This window comes from Vombatus ursinus, unplaced genomic scaffold, assembly GCF_900497805.2.
Source record: "Vombatus ursinus unplaced genomic scaffold, bare-nosed wombat genome assembly UNPS02014801.1, whole genome shotgun sequence".
In the NCBI taxonomy this organism is placed as follows: domain Eukaryota; kingdom Metazoa; phylum Chordata; class Mammalia; order Diprotodontia; family Vombatidae; genus Vombatus; species Vombatus ursinus.
The window spans coordinates 27,275,571-27,293,434 of record NW_020954579.1 but is presented as its reverse complement, the minus strand read 5'-3'; the positions used below and the strand labels follow the sequence as shown (position 1 = coordinate 27,293,434).

The following is a 17,864-nucleotide window of genomic DNA, read 5'->3' as shown; positions in this document are numbered from 1 at the left end:
AGCATGCATTTATAAAGTGCCTACTATGTGTCTGTCACCATGCTAAGCACTTTTTACAAATACTATCTCATTTTATTCTCATACTAGCTCTGGGAGGGAGGAGGGAGGTACTATTATTATCCTCACTTTGCAGCTGAGGGAACTGAGGCTTAGGGAGAGAGATTAAATAAATTGTCCAGGGTCACACAGCTAGCATAATGACAGTTGGCACTTTAATAACACTTTAAGGCTGGCAAAGTGCTTTCCCTTTGTTCTCTCATTTGATTCTCATCAACTACCCTGAAAGGAGGAACTCAAGTGTTTCTAGAAAGTTGGTCACACATCCGTCAACTCATCTCTGTATGCAGACCATGAGGCTGAGGACTGGAGGCAGATGAGTTCTGTTTTAGAGAGGGACGGTGGTGGGTATGATAAAGCTTGTAATCTCCCTTGTCACGGTGACAATGACACTGTCAGATGGAGGCACATGTCACCTTAGACAAGTTCCTAATTTCTTGGGAGCTCTTTCTTTCTGGTATATAACACAAAGAGGTCATACTATATGGTTTCTAGTGCACTGTTCAATCCCAAAGCCCATGATCTTATATTTTCTCAGTTATCATCTCTGCGCAGATGAATCCTAGATCCAGCCCTACAATCTCTCCCAAGTTCCAGTCTTACATCACCAATCATCTACTGAACATTCTGGGGTTTTTTAAAATAAATTTTGCTTTATTTTCAAACAAATACCTGTCTTTTCTCCCCCCTACTTTCTCCCCTACCTTTAATCTTTGTTGAAAAAGCAAGAAAAACAAAACCACTGTTATAAACATGTAGTCAACCAAAAGAAAATTCCCACATTGGTAATGTCCAAAGAAATATGTTTCAATCTGCCTATCAGACATTTTGAGATGGATGTCCCATAGGCATCTTAAACTCAACATGTCCAAAACAGAATTCACTATCTTTTTGCCAAAACCCACTCCGTTTCCAAACTTGCCTATTTAGGTTAAGGACACAACCTGCCTTCCAAACACCTAGACCTGAAACCATAGTGTCATCCTGTTGTGAGTGAAATCTGAAATAACTGACAAAACAAGGGTTTGAACTTCCAAGCATATTGATTTATTGACAAGGCTCACAGTTGCATAACAAATCTAGACCAGGCTCACCAGCAAGTACTGGACCCTGAATACTTGGGGAAGCAGATTTTTATGCATTAAAAGCAATTAAGAGAATATAAACCAGGATAGATGCAAGATTAGTTAATATGATTTCTAATTGGAGGAAAGATTAGGGAATTTCTGAGTTGGCAGGGATAAGCAAGTTTGGGGAGTTGGAAGGTGGGAAAGAGAGCAGGTAGACTTTCACAGATGTAAAACAAGATGTCACTCAATTCCCATAATTAGCAAGCAGGTGGAATTTATAGAAAAATGAAATTTCAGTCTCAAAACAGAGTCCATTTTACAAGATGGAGTCCATTTTACAAGATGGAGTCCATTTTACAAGATGGAGTTTGTTCAGTTCACACAATTCTTACAATTCTTTCAATACTTGACTCCTCCCTCCTTCTCACCTGACATATTCAATAAGTTGCCAAATGTTATAGTTTCTATTAGCACAATATCTCACATAGACATATACTTCGCTCAACTCATAAGCCACACCTTAGTTCAGGCCTTCATTACCTGTTTACCAGACTATCGCCATAGTCTACTAATTGATCTCCCTGCCCAAAGACTATCCCCAATTCATGTTCCACATAGTCACCAAAATGACTTTCCTAAAGCACAGATCTGGTCATGTCACTCAACTATTTAAACTCCAGAGATTCTCTATTACTTACATGATCAAATATAAAATTTTATTTAAAACATTTGAAGCTCTTCACAATGTAGTATGTCCCTTCCTACTCTAAGAAGGATAATTAAGGAAGACCTTCTGATCTGCTCAGATTGGTGTCCTTCCCAGGGATATTAATATATGTCTTGGCCCTTTCTATTGGTCCATAATTAGGCCTTTTTCAATGAGACATGTGCTATGGCCACTGATTGAGAAAGAAGTACCCACTCATTAGTTAACTTCTGCATTCCCATAGATAACAGCCATCAGGATCTGTCTGGGTCATAAATTTGGGTATGGTAAACCTCAAATGATTAAAAGCTGCTGAATGATGGCCAAAGAGGAAGGGTATGGAAGAGACAAAAGGAAGGCAGTCTATTCTTTAATGCAACTCCATTCTCCTAAGAGAAACAACAATTAAGATAGATATACAAACATAAAACATATTTGTTGTTGTTGTTCAGTCACATCCAACTCTTCATGACCCCATTTGGGGTTTTCTTGACAAAGAAACTGGAGTGGTTTGCCATTTCCTTCTCCAGCTCACTTTACAGATGAGGAAATCAAGGCAAAAAGCATTAAGTAACTTTCCCAGGGTCACACAGCTATTAAATGTCTGAGGCCAGATTTGAACTTAGGAAGATCATTCTTCCTGATTCCAGGCCTGGCACTTTATCCACTGTGCCACCTAGCTGCCCCATAAAATATATACGAAATAATTATTTTGGAAAGGAGAGAGCAGAACCAGTACAGGCCTTAAGGTAGGTAATGGCTTTACCCTAGGGATTCAGGAAAGCAGGTGGCAGGGATTCTGAAAGGCAGAAATCTTGAGGGAGAGAACTCTAGGCATGGGGAAAGCCTATGCAAAGGGCAAAAGTAGGAAATGGAACATCCCATATGGAGCATAGCAAGTAGGCCATTTTGGCTAGAACATGAGAGTGTACGGGTGAGTAATGTAAACTGAAGAACCTGCTAAGACACTTCTAGACCAAAGACTCTGGGGGAGTCAAGACATGTTCAGACTGAAGGAGGGGGACACCAGACTCGAGGTGGCTCTAAGCCATTCACAAAAGGAACCAAACCAGGAGAGACACATATCCCTTGTCACTGGGTGTAAGAGAAAAATAAATTTTAAGTGAATGGATGTGAACAAAAATGAATGAAAGACCGAATATAGTTCTGGAAAAGTGAATAAAAGATCATAAATAGTTCTAAAACTATAAGGTAGTAACAAGGGCAACTGGAACATTCATGTTGAAAAAGTCTCATTTACATATATTCTTGAGGAACTGCCATCAACACAGACTAGAACAGATGATATGAAAGAAAAAGCAAGGCCAAGCAAGAAGGCAGAAAGCTAAGGATGTTAGCAGTTATTGTCCCCTGTTGTCATGGTAACTGGGAATAGACCCTAGGGGGCTGGCATACGATTTGGGGGGGGCGCATTAGAGGGAGGAGGTTGGAGGCAAAGATAGGATACAAGGAAAAGGAGAGAGGAGGAAAATGAAAAAAAATGTATTTTTAAAATAGTTGAAGAAATACTAGAAAGAACACGGGACTTAAAGTCAAGAGACTTGGGTTTGAATCCCACTTCTAACACTCACTTTTGACCATTTGTTCAAGTGATTTAACCTCTATGACTAATCCTTAGGTTCCCCATCTGTAAAATGAGAATAGGATTCTTGTGAGGAAACTGTGTAAATCTACATGTATGTGTGTGTGCATGTATGTACACACACATACACACAGATTATATTTATGTTATAGGTTGTTACATATGTATTATATATGTTATGTTATATATTTACATGTGTATGCATATGTTATTATTTCACACTTAATTTACATATATTAAATATTCTTTTTCATTTTCCCTCAAAGACCAAGGCTTCCTACAGAAGGAAAAACATCACAGATTAGAAAGCTATCTGGATGAGACCCTAAACAATTCACTCTATAAACAAACACATGCTGAAAAACAAGTAGAAGTTACTCAGCTGCCTGGTGAATTGGAGATTTGTGAACAACTGAAATAACTAGCGCTGAAACAAAATCCCAAATCGAGTCCAGTAGTGAGCCGCTAAAGTCTAGGTCCCAGTAGATATATATATGAAAATAGATAGGTAGACAGACAAAATCAATGAAGTGTCTAGGGCTGTTGCCCTGACCTAAAAGACCAACTATTTTTGCCATGAGATGAACAAATCAAGCCAAATCACCCCAGAAAGATACAGCGTGTATTCACAAGAGTATTGTTTTTTGTAGTAGCCAAGAAATGGAAGTAAAGTGGGTGCTCACGGATTAGGGAATGGATACATAAATGTCATGGAATATTATGGAGCAGCATGCAATGGTAAAAATGAGGAATTTAGAGTTAGAGGAAGTTTTATATGAACTGACAAGAACAGTATGCACAGTAACTACAACAATGTGAAAGAAATGATTCCTGAAAGACAGCTGTACTCTGAGTTAACTAAAAACCAATAAAGATCCTAGAGAACAGATTAAAGAAACACACATCTCTTCTCTCCTCAAGGGCAAAATGTTGTGGATAATGTCCTATCAAGTCATTAAGGGAGTGTTCGTACCAGCTGTTTTTCACGAAAATTGAATTGAAGAGTTGGAAGAGTCCTGTCTCAGGAGCCACTGAGTCCAAGACACACACAAAAGAAGAATCTCTATCTTAAACACCTGATAAGTAGTCATCCGGGTTCTGTTGAAAGATCTTCAAGGACAGGTAATCTAACCACTCTCAAGGCAGCCTAGTTCCATTTTTAGATAGTTGTAATTGTGATGAAGAGGGTCCTCTCCCCACCCCAAATTTGCCTTTTTTTGCAGCTTTCTCTCCTGGTTCTTCCCTGTGGGTTCAAACAGAAGTATTAAGCAACTACTTCCCCTGCTGCTTTCAGGAGTCATATGGATCAGTCATAGAGGTTAAATCACTTGAACACCCCCAAGCAGAGAGAGAGGTCTTAACTGCTTCTTTCATCCCCATTTTTTTACCTCAATATAGTCTTTTTCTGTTGTGCTTAAGTTTCCCTTGACAGCCTCAGCTCATTCTTGAACATTAGCACCTTTGATGGGATCAAATCTTGTTCCTATATTTCTGCACATCCTTTTAAAATATAAGTTGGTTGGGTTAGTTCCCTGTGCACCCATACTGATTTTTTAAATAACTCCAATTTTTCATCCTCACTAGAATGATTTCTCTTTTGTGTCTTCAGAATTTCACTTTTAAGCATATCCCATTCCTCCTGGGATGACTTCCCTAGTAGAATTTCAGTCCATATGATCCTTCATGTCTTTTCTTTGAGTCTTTTGAAATTTGCTTTCCCAAAATCTAAGATACATGTCAGACTATACCAGCTTTCCTCTCCTCTTGGAGAAGGAAATGGAAAACTACTCCAGTATTTTTGCCAAGAAAACCCCAAATGGGGTCAGAAAGACTTGGACATGATTGAGACAACTCCACAACTACAATCACAAACTCTAGGATGGAGGCATCAACTCCCCCACCTCAGGGTTCCCATCATTTCTATCCCAGTAACGAGAGTTCCTCCTGTTTAACAAGAATCAGATCCAGAATAGGATTTTTCCTTTTTAGTTCCTCCATGATTTGAAAGATGAAATTTTTTGGGGGGAAAATAAAGGAGCTGTTTGCTGTTCTGCTTTTTAGCAGAGAAATTCCAGCATATATCTGGATAACCAGAGTCTCTTATCACTCACTACTCTATATCCATCTGTGTCAGACTGATTGCCCAGTTCTCCATCCATTTCTTCTTTCTGTCCAGATGGTCTACAGTCTATGTCAATGATAAAGTCTTTTCTGTTTTGCTTTCCATTGTCTTTTCACCCAAATGTTTCCTACCAGCATTCTCCCCTCTGATTCCTAGATTTTCTCTCATTAGTACATCTTAATATAGAATGAATTAGAATTAATAATCTTAATATGGAATACTATCTTCCCCTCTCTACCCCATTTCCCCATCCTGTTTTTCATTTTTTTTCAAGCATGCATAATTAGGCCCACATCCTTTTTTACGGGTTTTATCCTACCAAGTCTCAATTATATCAATGAAGTAAAATTTGCTTCCCTACATTAGGACTTCTCATAGTGTACGCCCATTTGTTGGGTATATTATAGTAGGGATTCCTTTCATGTATGGATTGGACTAGAAAGTTATTAAAATCCTTTGCCACTGTCAGATTCTGTGATTCTATAATCTTTCGGGAGTTTGTATATACACATTTAAGCAAAGGGTGTTTCTTCTAGCTCCTTTCCTGCAGTTTGCTTCCTGTGAACTTCTGAATATCTCAGTTGTTATTCTTCTTACTTCACTCTACCTGCTCTCTCTATAGTATCTCTCTTGGTAGGCACACATAAGTAATTGTATTCCTACACCATCTGCTTTTTTCAATTTAAAACCCTACGCGATAGTCAGCAAATACATTCTTAACAACATTTGGTATGTATATTCCACCTTCGTCCATGCATTTGTCATGCCTATATTTTAAGCCATGGTACAGAATTCCAAATCCATATCCTAAATCCCATTCTCAGACAATGCCTTCTCAGCCAACTGTTCACTTTCCAAATCAATTTCTCTCTCATCTTCAGTGGGCACCAGTGAGAAAAAATGTATTCAATGCCCTTATGGTCATCAGTTTCTTGTCCAAGATAACGTAATCTTTGACAAAATTTTTTTTTCTATAAGGGAGAGTTCAATTTGGGAGGTGGGTTGAGGGATGGAGAGAGGGGTAGTTTCAGAAATAATTTCAGTGTAAAAACAAAAGGCACCAACAAAAGCCTTTTTTAAATGCCTGATCAATAAGACTGAAAGAAAAGCCACAAGACAAGGACTAACGATACTGATGGAAGGAAGGAAGTGAAAAAAAGTACATTAATGAAACACTTAAAAGTGCATAGAAGAAAATAGGCACAAGTTCAGATGAAGATAAATACAACCAGAACTACTTTGGCAGTAACATAGCAGCTAGGTGGCATAGTAGATAGAGTGCTATACCTGGCATTAAGAAGTCTTAAGTTCAAATTTGACCTCAGACACTTCCTAGATGTTTTGTTCCTATTCAGTTGTTCAGTCCTGCCCAATTGTTCTTGACCCTATATTGGGTTTGTTTTGCAAAGATACTGAAGTGATTTGCCATTTCCTACTCCATCAGATTAAGTCAGATAGAGGTTAAGTGACTTGCCCAGGGTCATACAGCCAGTAAGAGTCTGAGCTCAGATTTGAACTTGGGTTTTCCTGACTCCAGGCCTAGCACTCTATTCACTGAGCCAACTGGCTGCTTCTAGATATGTGACCCTGGGCAAGTCACTGTGTCTACCCTGCCAGTGTTGCTGTGATGACAAAATATAGAAATATTCATGTTTATTTGTGTTTGTCAAGTTTATTAAAAGAAAAAATAAGCCATAAAAATGCAGGAAGGCTTGAGTACCTGGCATCATTCACCTGTGGTACTTCCTTTTCAGAAGAGATAATACAAGAATACATGCATGGGCAGTAGCATTCAGAAGAAGCAAATACAATTCACAGCAGTAGCTAACTCTGTGACCTCTGCAGTCGCAGTGAAAAGGGGTGGGGTGGTAGTGGCCTTCTGGCTTTATTTTCCCTTTTATGACAGGAATGATGCCATTTTAAAATAAGCCTCCACGTCACTGTTAAATGAACAGTCACATCCAATTCCTTTGTTTTGCCTGTCTTTACCCCCGTTTTTATATGAGGCCAAATAAAAGACAAGCTAAGTTCTCCTCCTTATCTCAGACTCCCAAGGCCAAGGACAGACTAGGAGATTACAAAGTCTCTGTTCTCCCCTTCCCTGAAACTCAACGAATCACAAATCACCCCCAAAGTCAATGATGGACTGGTCATGACCTTCACGACTGTTTGTTTCCTATATGTTGTAAGTACTGTGGGAAATGGGTTATGTTCAGAAACCCACCAGCCCCACCAATGCACACTTCTCTGTGTCTTGTCCCTGACCAGGCTGGTAAATTAAATCCAGCCTTTTACCTGACGACCATTCCAAATACCATAGGTTTTTTTCTATGACAGTTCTGACATTATTGATAATTCTGGCAACTTGCAGGAAGCTGGCCAAGGAACAAAAGACCCACCAGTCTTAATTTAATAATGTCAATCTGAAATTGACATACTGACTAGCTCACATCCCCTAGACAGGGGGATGGAGTCAGTGATGCTGAAAGCAAAGGGAAGCTCATCCTTAGCAAATAAGAGGAGAAGCAGGGCCTTTATGGCTGTCATCCTTTCCTTTACCTCCCTCTAGGAGGATCCATCCTCATGAGTTGACCACTCAGCTGCCAGAGGAAAGACAGAGCAATAATTAAGAAGTTACATTCTTAGACATGAATGATTGTTTCTAAAGTCTGCAGGTCAAGTGGGGATGACTACTGTTCAGTGGCTATTTTCTAACCCAGGAGCAGTAAGCTTACAGTACAATCTCTTTAAAGGGGATATTTCTTCATAACTTTTTATTCTGTTTCTTATAATCTACCCTCCCTCCATCCATCACTTCAATATACAAATCCAACTTAAAGCAATGACAGAAATCCACAACCCCAATTACTCTCTACTCTCAGACAAAGTAGGTCAACTCTTTGAAGGCAAAATCTCTAACGGTCTATGCCTTATCCCTCATTCTGTCCACTAGACCCTATCTCCAGTAACTAGGCACAGTGCCTCAAACTTGATATGTAATAATAATAGTTAACACTTTAAGGTTTGCAAAATGCTTTACCTGTAATATCTCATTTGTTCCTCACAAAGACCTTGAAAGGTAGATGCTATTATTATCATCTCCATTTTACAGATGAGGAAACTGAGGCTGAGAGAGGTTAAATAATTTGCCTAGGGTCACAGAGCTAATGAGTATGGAAGGATTTGAACTCACAACTTTCCCACTCCAGGTCCAGCTCTTTAACCATAATGCTACCTAAATTTATTGTATGAACGGCCCACATATGACTGAGCATCATCAATATGGTGATGGGACAACAAAATTAATGATGCTATTCCAAAGATTCTAAAGGGTCCTAAGCTGCTGCTGGACATTTTCATTTGGATATCTAGTGACATCCCCAATTCAACTTACCCCAAACTGCCCTAACTAGTTCTTCTCGACTTCCCTCTCGTCAAAACTTTCGTAGTCAAACTTTGATTTTTCCCATTCCTGCACCCCAGAGAAAGCTAAGAGGTACGATGGATAGACCACTGGGCCGGAAGTAAAGAAGACACAAGTTCAAATCCAGTGTGACACTTACTAGATGTATGACCCCGGACAACCCATCTGCCTTAGTTTCCTCTGCAAAATAGAGACAATAACAGCACCTCATACCAATTAGTTCGCAGGGTTGTTGTGAAGATTAAAAGATAATATTTGTAAAGCATTTAGTACATTGACTGGAATATAGTAGGTGCTTAATAAATACTTATTCCCTTTTTTCACCCCTTTACTCAGTTGTTAGGTCTTATCAATTCTACTCATGTAGTTTTTCCTCCACCCTTCCCTGCCTGGTCCTATCTACTGTCACCACCTTAAATTAAGACCTTCATTAGCTCTGACCAGCATTACTAAAATAGCTTCGTAATTGGTTTTTTCCCAATTCCAGGCTTTCCCTACTCCACTCTATCAGACAGACTGCTACCAGACTAATCTTCATATAGTGCAGCTTTAATCATCACAAAACTGCTCAAAACATTTCAGGGCTCCCCATAGTGAAACTGAAACCCTTCAGCCTGAAATTCAAGGCCTTCCCAAGACAACCTCAACTTCTTGTAGCCAGGTTTAGGGGAGATTGATTTCTCTGGAGACAAAGAAAGAAGGTTCTAAGAGTTTGTGGGAAATGTAGTCTCAAAAAGTCAGCATTCTTCTCTCCATCTTTTGAGATACTAGGGGAACCTTGAATGAGATACATTCAGAAATATAAAACCAGAAAAAGAATGCTCTGCATGCATTTCAAGAGAGAGAAAAGCAAAGGACACCAGCATTAGGGAGACAAAGAGAATGAAGAGGAATGGCTAGGCTAGTCATGACTGGTACTGAGAGCAAATAGGCTCCATCATGGCAGCATTTATGGTACCTTTGTCCACAGAAACAGATATGACAATTGCGACCATAATATAGGCATGTCTGATTAGTTGGGAACTTTTCCCTTGACTGAGAATTCCTATAGAAGATGGGATTTTTACCCCTTTACCTCATCCCCCACCAAACTTTCTGACAGGACACATGTCTAATTTGGAGTTTTGTGGCTCTTTTAAGTTAGTTATCTACCGTTTTAATTAGTATTTTAAAGCTGGCTTACTCTAGATATAAAATTATAATCAGTCATAACTTTTTAAAATTTCTGTATTTTGTTATTTGAGAACATAGCAGTGATTAGAAAGGGACAGTGACCGGCATTGGTATATACAGAGAGACAGTGGTCTAAACCATCTGTTTAAAATGTTAGGATTCTAACCTAGCTGGGGGCTCTGAGCAAATGAAAGACAATCTTTCAATAATAGATTTTTTTTTCATATTTTGTATAAATGCCCCAAAGCTGGGTAAAAGTACAACCCGGGTTTTCCCTGCCCTTAGACTAAAGTGGTGATTGCCTATCTGAGAGGCGCCTGGGTTATACAGGATCATGTTCATTGTTTTTTCCTCCTAACCAAATACAGGGATGAAGTTGAAGGTGGTAAGGACAGAGGAAGAACAGCTCAGTGGGAGAAGCTGTCTTTATATTTGGCCACTAATGCCCACATTCCACGGGTGAGAACCAGAGTAAAGATTGGGTACCTCTTTCTTGTACTGTCACCTTCATATTCCAAAAACAAACAGCACAAAGGTTATATCATATCTTCATTTTATCTTATCATACTCCCGAATACATACTCCACAAATTATATTTTCAAGTCTTCCTATCTCAGTGTTCTCTTCACTAGAAAGGTCGCTCACTCTTATCTGTCCTCACTGATTTTGTACCAGTGCTTCAAGGCCCAGGTCACACACCCACTGATTCACCAACAAGATGGCGTCTTTCTCTCCTCTACATTCTCATAGCATCTTGTACTTCTTGTACAGAACTTATCACATCCTGCCTTGCACTATAGCTATTCTTAAAGCGGGTAGATTAAATAACTACTGCATAAAATGAGGCAGCTTTAGGAGTTTTATTATGGGAAAGAATAAATATAATAATTATAATCATGTAAATCGAAAGAAAAATACAAAACTGAATGCTGATGATCAAGTTTGTTCCTAAAAAGAAAGAGAAAGGAGGGTAAAGTAATGAGCGTTTATATACCATCTACACGTGCCAAGCATTGTACTAAGCACGTTTACAATCTCATTTCATCCTCACAACCACCTTATAAGGCAGGTCCTGTTATTATCTCCAGTTTGTATTTGAGGAAACTGAGGCAAACAGCAGTTAAGTGACTTGCCCAGGGTCATGCCCACCTTCCTCTTCCCCAACCACTGACCTCTCTGGCTTCCTTTAAGTCCCAACTAAATTCCTACCTTCTACAGGAAGCCTACCCCAATCCCTCTTAATTTTAGTGCTTCTCTCTATTATTTCCTATTTATTCTCTATATAGTTTGTTTTAAATTATTTTATATAATATATTATATATAATATGTGTATATATTATATTTATATATTTCTTTGCTTATTGTCTCCCCTATTAAATTGTTAGCTCCTTGAGGTAAGAGATTATCTTATGCCTCTTTTTTGGTATCTCCAGTGCTTAGTATAGTGCCTGGCACATAGTAGGCACTTAACATATGTTTATGGATTGATTAATCACAAAGCTAAGTATCTGAGGCTATATTTGAACTCGGGTCTTCCTGACCCCTGGCCCAGTTCTCTATCCATTACGCCACAGAGAAAAGATACACCACCCCACTTCTTTGCAGAGGTGGGAACTCTGTATATAGAATACTTTATGTATATAAAATAGTTCATATGCTATCAGACTTGGTTGATTTTCAGGAACAACATTTTTTCTCCTTTCTTTTTTACTCTGTTATAAGGGACGGTTCTCTGAAAAAGGTTGAGGGGAGAGATACACTTAGAAATGAAGGTGATATAAAAATTAAAAATGTCAACACAAGTTTTAAAAATAAAGTACAGTTCTATACATGTCACTCCCTTATTCAATAAACTCCACTAGCTCCCAATTCTCTCTAGGATCAAATTCAAAATTCTCTATTTGGTGTTACAACTTGTCATCACCACCACCCAGGGGTGGTGCTGCCCCACCTTTCAATCTTTTTACACCTTACACTTTCCCACCTAATACATCTTCTGTGATCTGGTGACACCGACCTCCTTGAACAAGACATTCAATCTCCAGACCATAAGCATTTTCATTGGCTTTCTACAGTGCTTGGAATGCTTTCCCTCTTTGTCTTTGCCCAGGACTTCCCTGAAGTTCCAACAAAAATCCTACCTTCTAAAGGAAGTCCTTTCCCGTCCCTCTTAAATCAAATGTCTTCCCTATATTATCTCCAACTTTATCCTGTATATATCTTGCTCGCAGATGGTTGTTTACCTTTTCTCTACCATTAGACTTTAAGCTCCCTGAGGGTAAGGACTGTCCTTTGCCTTTCTTTGTATCCCCAGAATAGCATAGTGTCTAGCATACAGTAAGCACTTAATAAATGTTTATTGACTGACATGAGTATAACCATATTATATAGTGTGAATGTGACTGCAGGGCTTTCAACCAGATGAAAACTTTGGACTTGTTCTGCTTGGCCCCAGAGGGCAGGACACAGAGGAATGGGTGGAATATGTAGAAATAGGTTTTAGCTTTATATTAGGAAACACTAGTTAAATAAATAAAATGGAATTAGCTGCTTGAGAAGTTCCTTAAGTTCGAGGATGGGAGGTCTTAAGAAGGATCTGGACCACCCCAAGATTCTGGACAAATGCTTGTCAAAGATGCAGCAGTTCCATTTTACGGGAGAGATTACATGCCTTCTGAGCTCCTTTCCAACCCCAATTTAGTGATTCTACTGGCACAGTTATTTTATTTAATTATTTGTTTTTAACATTCTTTTTCATTTTAAATTTTGGATTCTAAATTCTTTTTCTTCCCCCAACCCCTCCCTCATTCTGAAGACAAGCAACAGGACACCCATTATACTTGTAAAATTACACAAACATTTCCACATTATACTTCAGTCAGTTCATCAGCTCTCTCTCTGGAAGTAAATAGCATTTTTTTATCCTGAGTCCTTTGGACCTGGCATTTTATCCCTCCTTCACTGTAACCCTGAGTGCCAGGACTAATGTACTTTTGAAACTCCTGCAGCAGAGAAGCATATGTGTGACACAGGGGACCAACAAAGAGGTGTAGAATTTAATCAAACCAGGATAAATTAAAGCAAAAACTAAAAAAAGCTATTTTCCTTATTAGATGAATTGCTCTTAAGAGTTTAAGCTTTGGATATAACAACAACAACAACAAAAAAGAGTATAGGTAAAGTCAGTAGCTTTAAGCTTTGATTTTTTAAAAGATAACCTTTGTTATCTAATCTGAGTTTTGATGTCAGTCCCAGGAACTGCTCTCAGTTGGTGCAGTAGAGCAATTAAGTTCCAACATTGTCAAATCTATTATTATAATTCCCAGAGTTTAGGTAATCATAATTACTGGCAATCATGATTACAGACAGCTCCATGCTGTAGGCTGAGGCTTAGTACGAGCTATTATCAGAGCAGTCACCCAAAATAATCATCCATGTAGTCAAATACATGATGTCGAGAGATAGATCTTCCTAGGCTCTCACTGCACTGTTCTTCCCCTAGAACTGAGAAATCTGGGTGATAGCAGGGTTACATAATGCACTCACTTAAGACAAGCCGTTTAATCATGGCTTTGACGCCTGCTTTGTATTTCTGCAAACACTATGATCAGACACCATCAATTTGCTTAATAACTGTTTCATCCTTTAACCTCAGCACACCAAATGAGTTGTTACTAATGTCATTACAAACTACCCCAATCTGGTACTTCTGAATGTGGTAAGTGAATACTGAGAGCAGGATACATACCAGGTACCATCTCTGCCCTATGGATGAACAGGATGGAGAGGTAATTTACGGGCAGGATGTTTCAGGTTTCAAACACACTTGGATCTATTTGTGAGTGATTTTCATTCACGGTGCCTTTAATGTTCAATAGAGTGGGATTTGCAGTCCAAGAGCCTGAGTTCAAATATGGCCTTAGGGGCAGCTAGATGGTGCAGTGGATAGAGCACCAGTCCTGAAGTCAGGAGGACCTGAGCTCAAATCTGGCCTCAAACCAAACACTTGACACTTATTAGTTGTGTGACCCTGGGCAAGTCACTTAACCCCAATTGCCTAAAAAAAAACAAATAAATAAAATGGCCTCAGACACTTAGAAGCTTTGTATGTTGCTTTGACTACGTCACTTTTAACACCTGTGTGGACCTTGGGCAAATCACTTCATATCTTTGGCCCTCAGTTTCTTCTGGGTAGGGGGAGAGGGCAGAGAGGGAACAAGATATGATTCAAAGCCAGGTATCCTGACTCTAGGATATAGGATCTAAGCACTGTGATCTTAGCACTACATGCCAAGCACTGTGTTACGTACTTTAGAGATATTCTTTTGTCTTCACAACAACCCTGTGGAGTAGATTCTATTTTTATCCCCATTTTACAGATGAGGAAACTGAGGTTGATAGAGATTAAATCACTTGCCCAGGATCAAAGTGCAGCTAGGTGGTGAAGTAGATAGATTTGGAATTATGATAGAAAAAAACAAAAGTGATTAAAATGTCAATACCTAATAAAGATCATACTGCCAAGTATAGGTCAATGAGGTTAAAAAAAAGTCCCATATATATCAAAATACTCATAGTAGCACTTTTTGAAGTGGTAAAGAACTCGATACAAAATAAATGATCACTGTTTGAGAACTAGCTAAAAGAATCTTAGTACATGAAGGTAATGAAATATGATTGTGCTATAAGAAACAATAAACAGGAAGAATTCAGAGAAGCACAGAAAGACATACAAAGTGATATAGAATGAAAGAGAATGAAGAAAATAATACCTGCAATGACCACAACAACGTAAACAGAAAGAACCAAAAAAACCCCAAAGACAAAAAACCCTGAAACAAAATGTTGTATAACTGTAATGACCAAGCCTCACTCCTTTCCTGAAGGAGTGATTGAACATACATACTGCTTCCTTCTTTGAAGAAGTGGGGAGTATGACTATGGAATATTGCATACGCTGCCAGACTCACTTAATGTGTTGGTTTAGTTTTGCTGAACTGTTTTTTTCCTTTCTTTCTTTTTTATAGGTTGCAAATGGAATGGCTCTTTGGGCAGGGCAAGATTAGAGGTATAATCAGAAATGAAGGTGATGTAAAAAAAAGATATCGGTAAGATTTTTTTAAAAGAAATATATACTAACCCTGAACCTTCTCTTCTCCCTAAGTCCATACCTCAAAACCCTTCTACATTTTTCATCAATCCTTTCTTCTTCTAATGAGGAAGCGGTGACCATTTTCTTCACCAGTATTAAGCTCTCTCACTGTTCCCCAGTCACATACCTTCCAATCTCCTTCAGTAGCTTATCCCATCAATCATTCCCTCTCTCTCACCTTATCTCTTTACCAACTGACTCTCTTTTCCACAAAGCCTAAAAATACATTTGGCTACTATGTGCAAAACACTGCAAAAACAAAAAACAATCTTTCAAAAATCATTCATTTGATCCTGCTCCTCAAGCTACAATCTTCTGTCTCTACTTCCTTGTAATGCTAAACTCCTGGGAAGAATTTCCTAATTCACTGTTTTCTCTGAATTAGGCATCTACATCTCCCTCCCATACCACCAACTCCCTACTGGACATTTCAGACTGCATGGTCTATAGGCATCTCAAACTCAATCAATCCCAATGGAATTCATCTTTTCTCAAAAACTTACTCCCTCCCAAACTTCCCTGTGTCTGTCCAGAGTACTGACATCTTTCCACTCACCCAATGTCTTTCATACCTTATCTTACCTTATCTGTAATTATCTTATCTGTAATTCAAGCCATTACTCTCTCCTGGACACTACAACAGTCTCCTTTGGCCTCCTATCTCCAATCTACACTACATGGATGTCAAAGTAATTTTCTTTAGGCATAGGCTTAGACATCCATATCATTCCTATTCAAAGCCTTCAGTGATCCCTTATTGACTACAGGATAAAAAACAAAATTCTTTAGCTTGCCATTTAAAGACATTCACAATCTGGCTCTTATCTACTATCTAGCTTGCCTTCACACTAACCCTCTTCATGAAATTCATGTCCTAGCCAAATTGCACTATTACCTCTTCTACCCACTCAAGACTCCATCTTCTACCTCCAGGATTCACATTAGCATAAACTTCCCATGTCAGGAAGGCTCTGCCTCCTCATCCCCACCACTCAAAAGCCCTGGCTTTATTTCAAGGCTCAATTCAAGTCTGTGAAGCTTTTCCTGATCCCTACTTCCTCACCCTACCCAGTTGTTAGTGACTTTCTCCCTCCATGAGTTTCCCTTGACTTCCCTATTGTTTCCCCTAAGTAGTACAAAAGCTCTCAGAAAGCAGAGACTGTTTTGTTTTTGTGTATCCCTAGTACTTAACACAGTACCAGTTGATGGTATAATGGACAGAGCATTGGACCTGGAGTCAGGAAGACCTGGATTCAAATCCAAGCTCATTTAATAGCTCTGAGCCGCTGGGCAAATCACTTAACCTTTCTATGCTTCAGTTACCTCATCTGTAAAATGGGAACAATAAATGCACCTACCTCCAGTGCTGTTGTGAGAATAAAATGAGATATTTATAAAGCACTTTGCAAACCCTAAAGTGCTACATAAATACTAGCTACTGTTATTAATCATCCCTCTACCTCTATATATCTTCCATGTACATATTTGCACGCTGTCTCTTCCATCAAAATGTATCCTCTTTGAGGGCAGAGACCCTGTATTTGCCTTTCTTTGTATCCATAACTCTTGGCACAGTGTCCGACATACCGTAAGCACTTAATAAACGCTTGCTGACTGATTGGCTGATACATATGCTAGATACTTAATAAATATTTGTGGAATTGAACAGGAGATATAATTTGAGTTCCTTGGTGAAGAAGCCCTAAGGTATAAACTCAAATTAGCATTAACCATTATTATTATTATAAGACCTTTTATGGACCCTAAAATACAGTAAAGCTAAATGCCTCCATATGCAAATAATAATGACAATTACAATAACGAGGAGGAGGAGAATAATAATAGCTAGTATAATATAGAACTTAGAGGTTTGCATGTTATTTCATTTCATTCTCACATTATCCTCATATTACAGAGAAAGAAACTGAGGCTAAGAAAAGTTGCCCAATGTCACAAAGCTAAGAGTGTAAGGCAGTATTTCAACTCAGGTCTACCTGAAACCTGCAAGTCCAGCTCTCTCACCCATCATGCCACTTCTTTAAAAAAAAAAAAACTTTTTAAAAAGTCTGCCGGGGAAAAGATATTGGAAAGAGAGGATACCCAATGAGGTCCTCAGTTCATTAGGAACACCTCACTGAGACTCAGTTTTCTCATCTATAAATTTAGAATAGCAATACCCAAGATTGTCTAATGCAAAGAAAACTCATAAGGCTCAAATGAGATAATAGCATATAAAATGATCTGGAAATTGCAAAGTGCTATATAAATGTCAGCTACTATTATATTGTTCTTATTAAATTACCAGACTAGTGTCTACTGCCGTAAGAATTTAGCTCTTTCCAGTACAGGAAGCATGAACAGTGATAAGGAGCTCTCAAGAGCTAAAGTTTGAAAGAAGATCAACGGGTTGGTGCTAGTCCTAAACAACAGCACCTGAAAGAAGTGCTACATGATCATTCAGCCTAATGAGTCCAAAAATGAGAAACCTTGGGGATGAGCTCAACTCCGTTTTGAATATCACATCCTTGGATCATTGAATTAAAAATGCCCCTGAACC

General features: G+C 38.8%; 1 protein-coding gene across 14 annotated transcripts in view; it reads right to left on the bottom strand.

Moving 5' to 3' along the window:
* PITPNC1 (phosphatidylinositol transfer protein cytoplasmic 1) overlaps window positions 1-17,864 on the bottom strand; it is a 358,377-nt gene that overhangs the window by 209,889 nt on the left and 130,624 nt on the right. Inside the window, exon 1 of one of the 14 annotated variants that reach the window (XM_027872637.1) lies at window positions 4,513-4,542. The exons of 12 other annotated variants lie outside the window; for them this stretch is intronic. In XM_027872637.1, coding sequence (XP_027728438.1) covers window positions 4,513-4,527 — 15 coding nt within the window. In that variant the 5' untranslated portion in view covers window positions 4,528-4,542. Of the gene's footprint in view, window positions 1-4,512; window positions 4,543-17,864 lie in introns of those variants that run through there. One more of the 14 variants, XM_027872646.1, reaches the window with a different exon arrangement.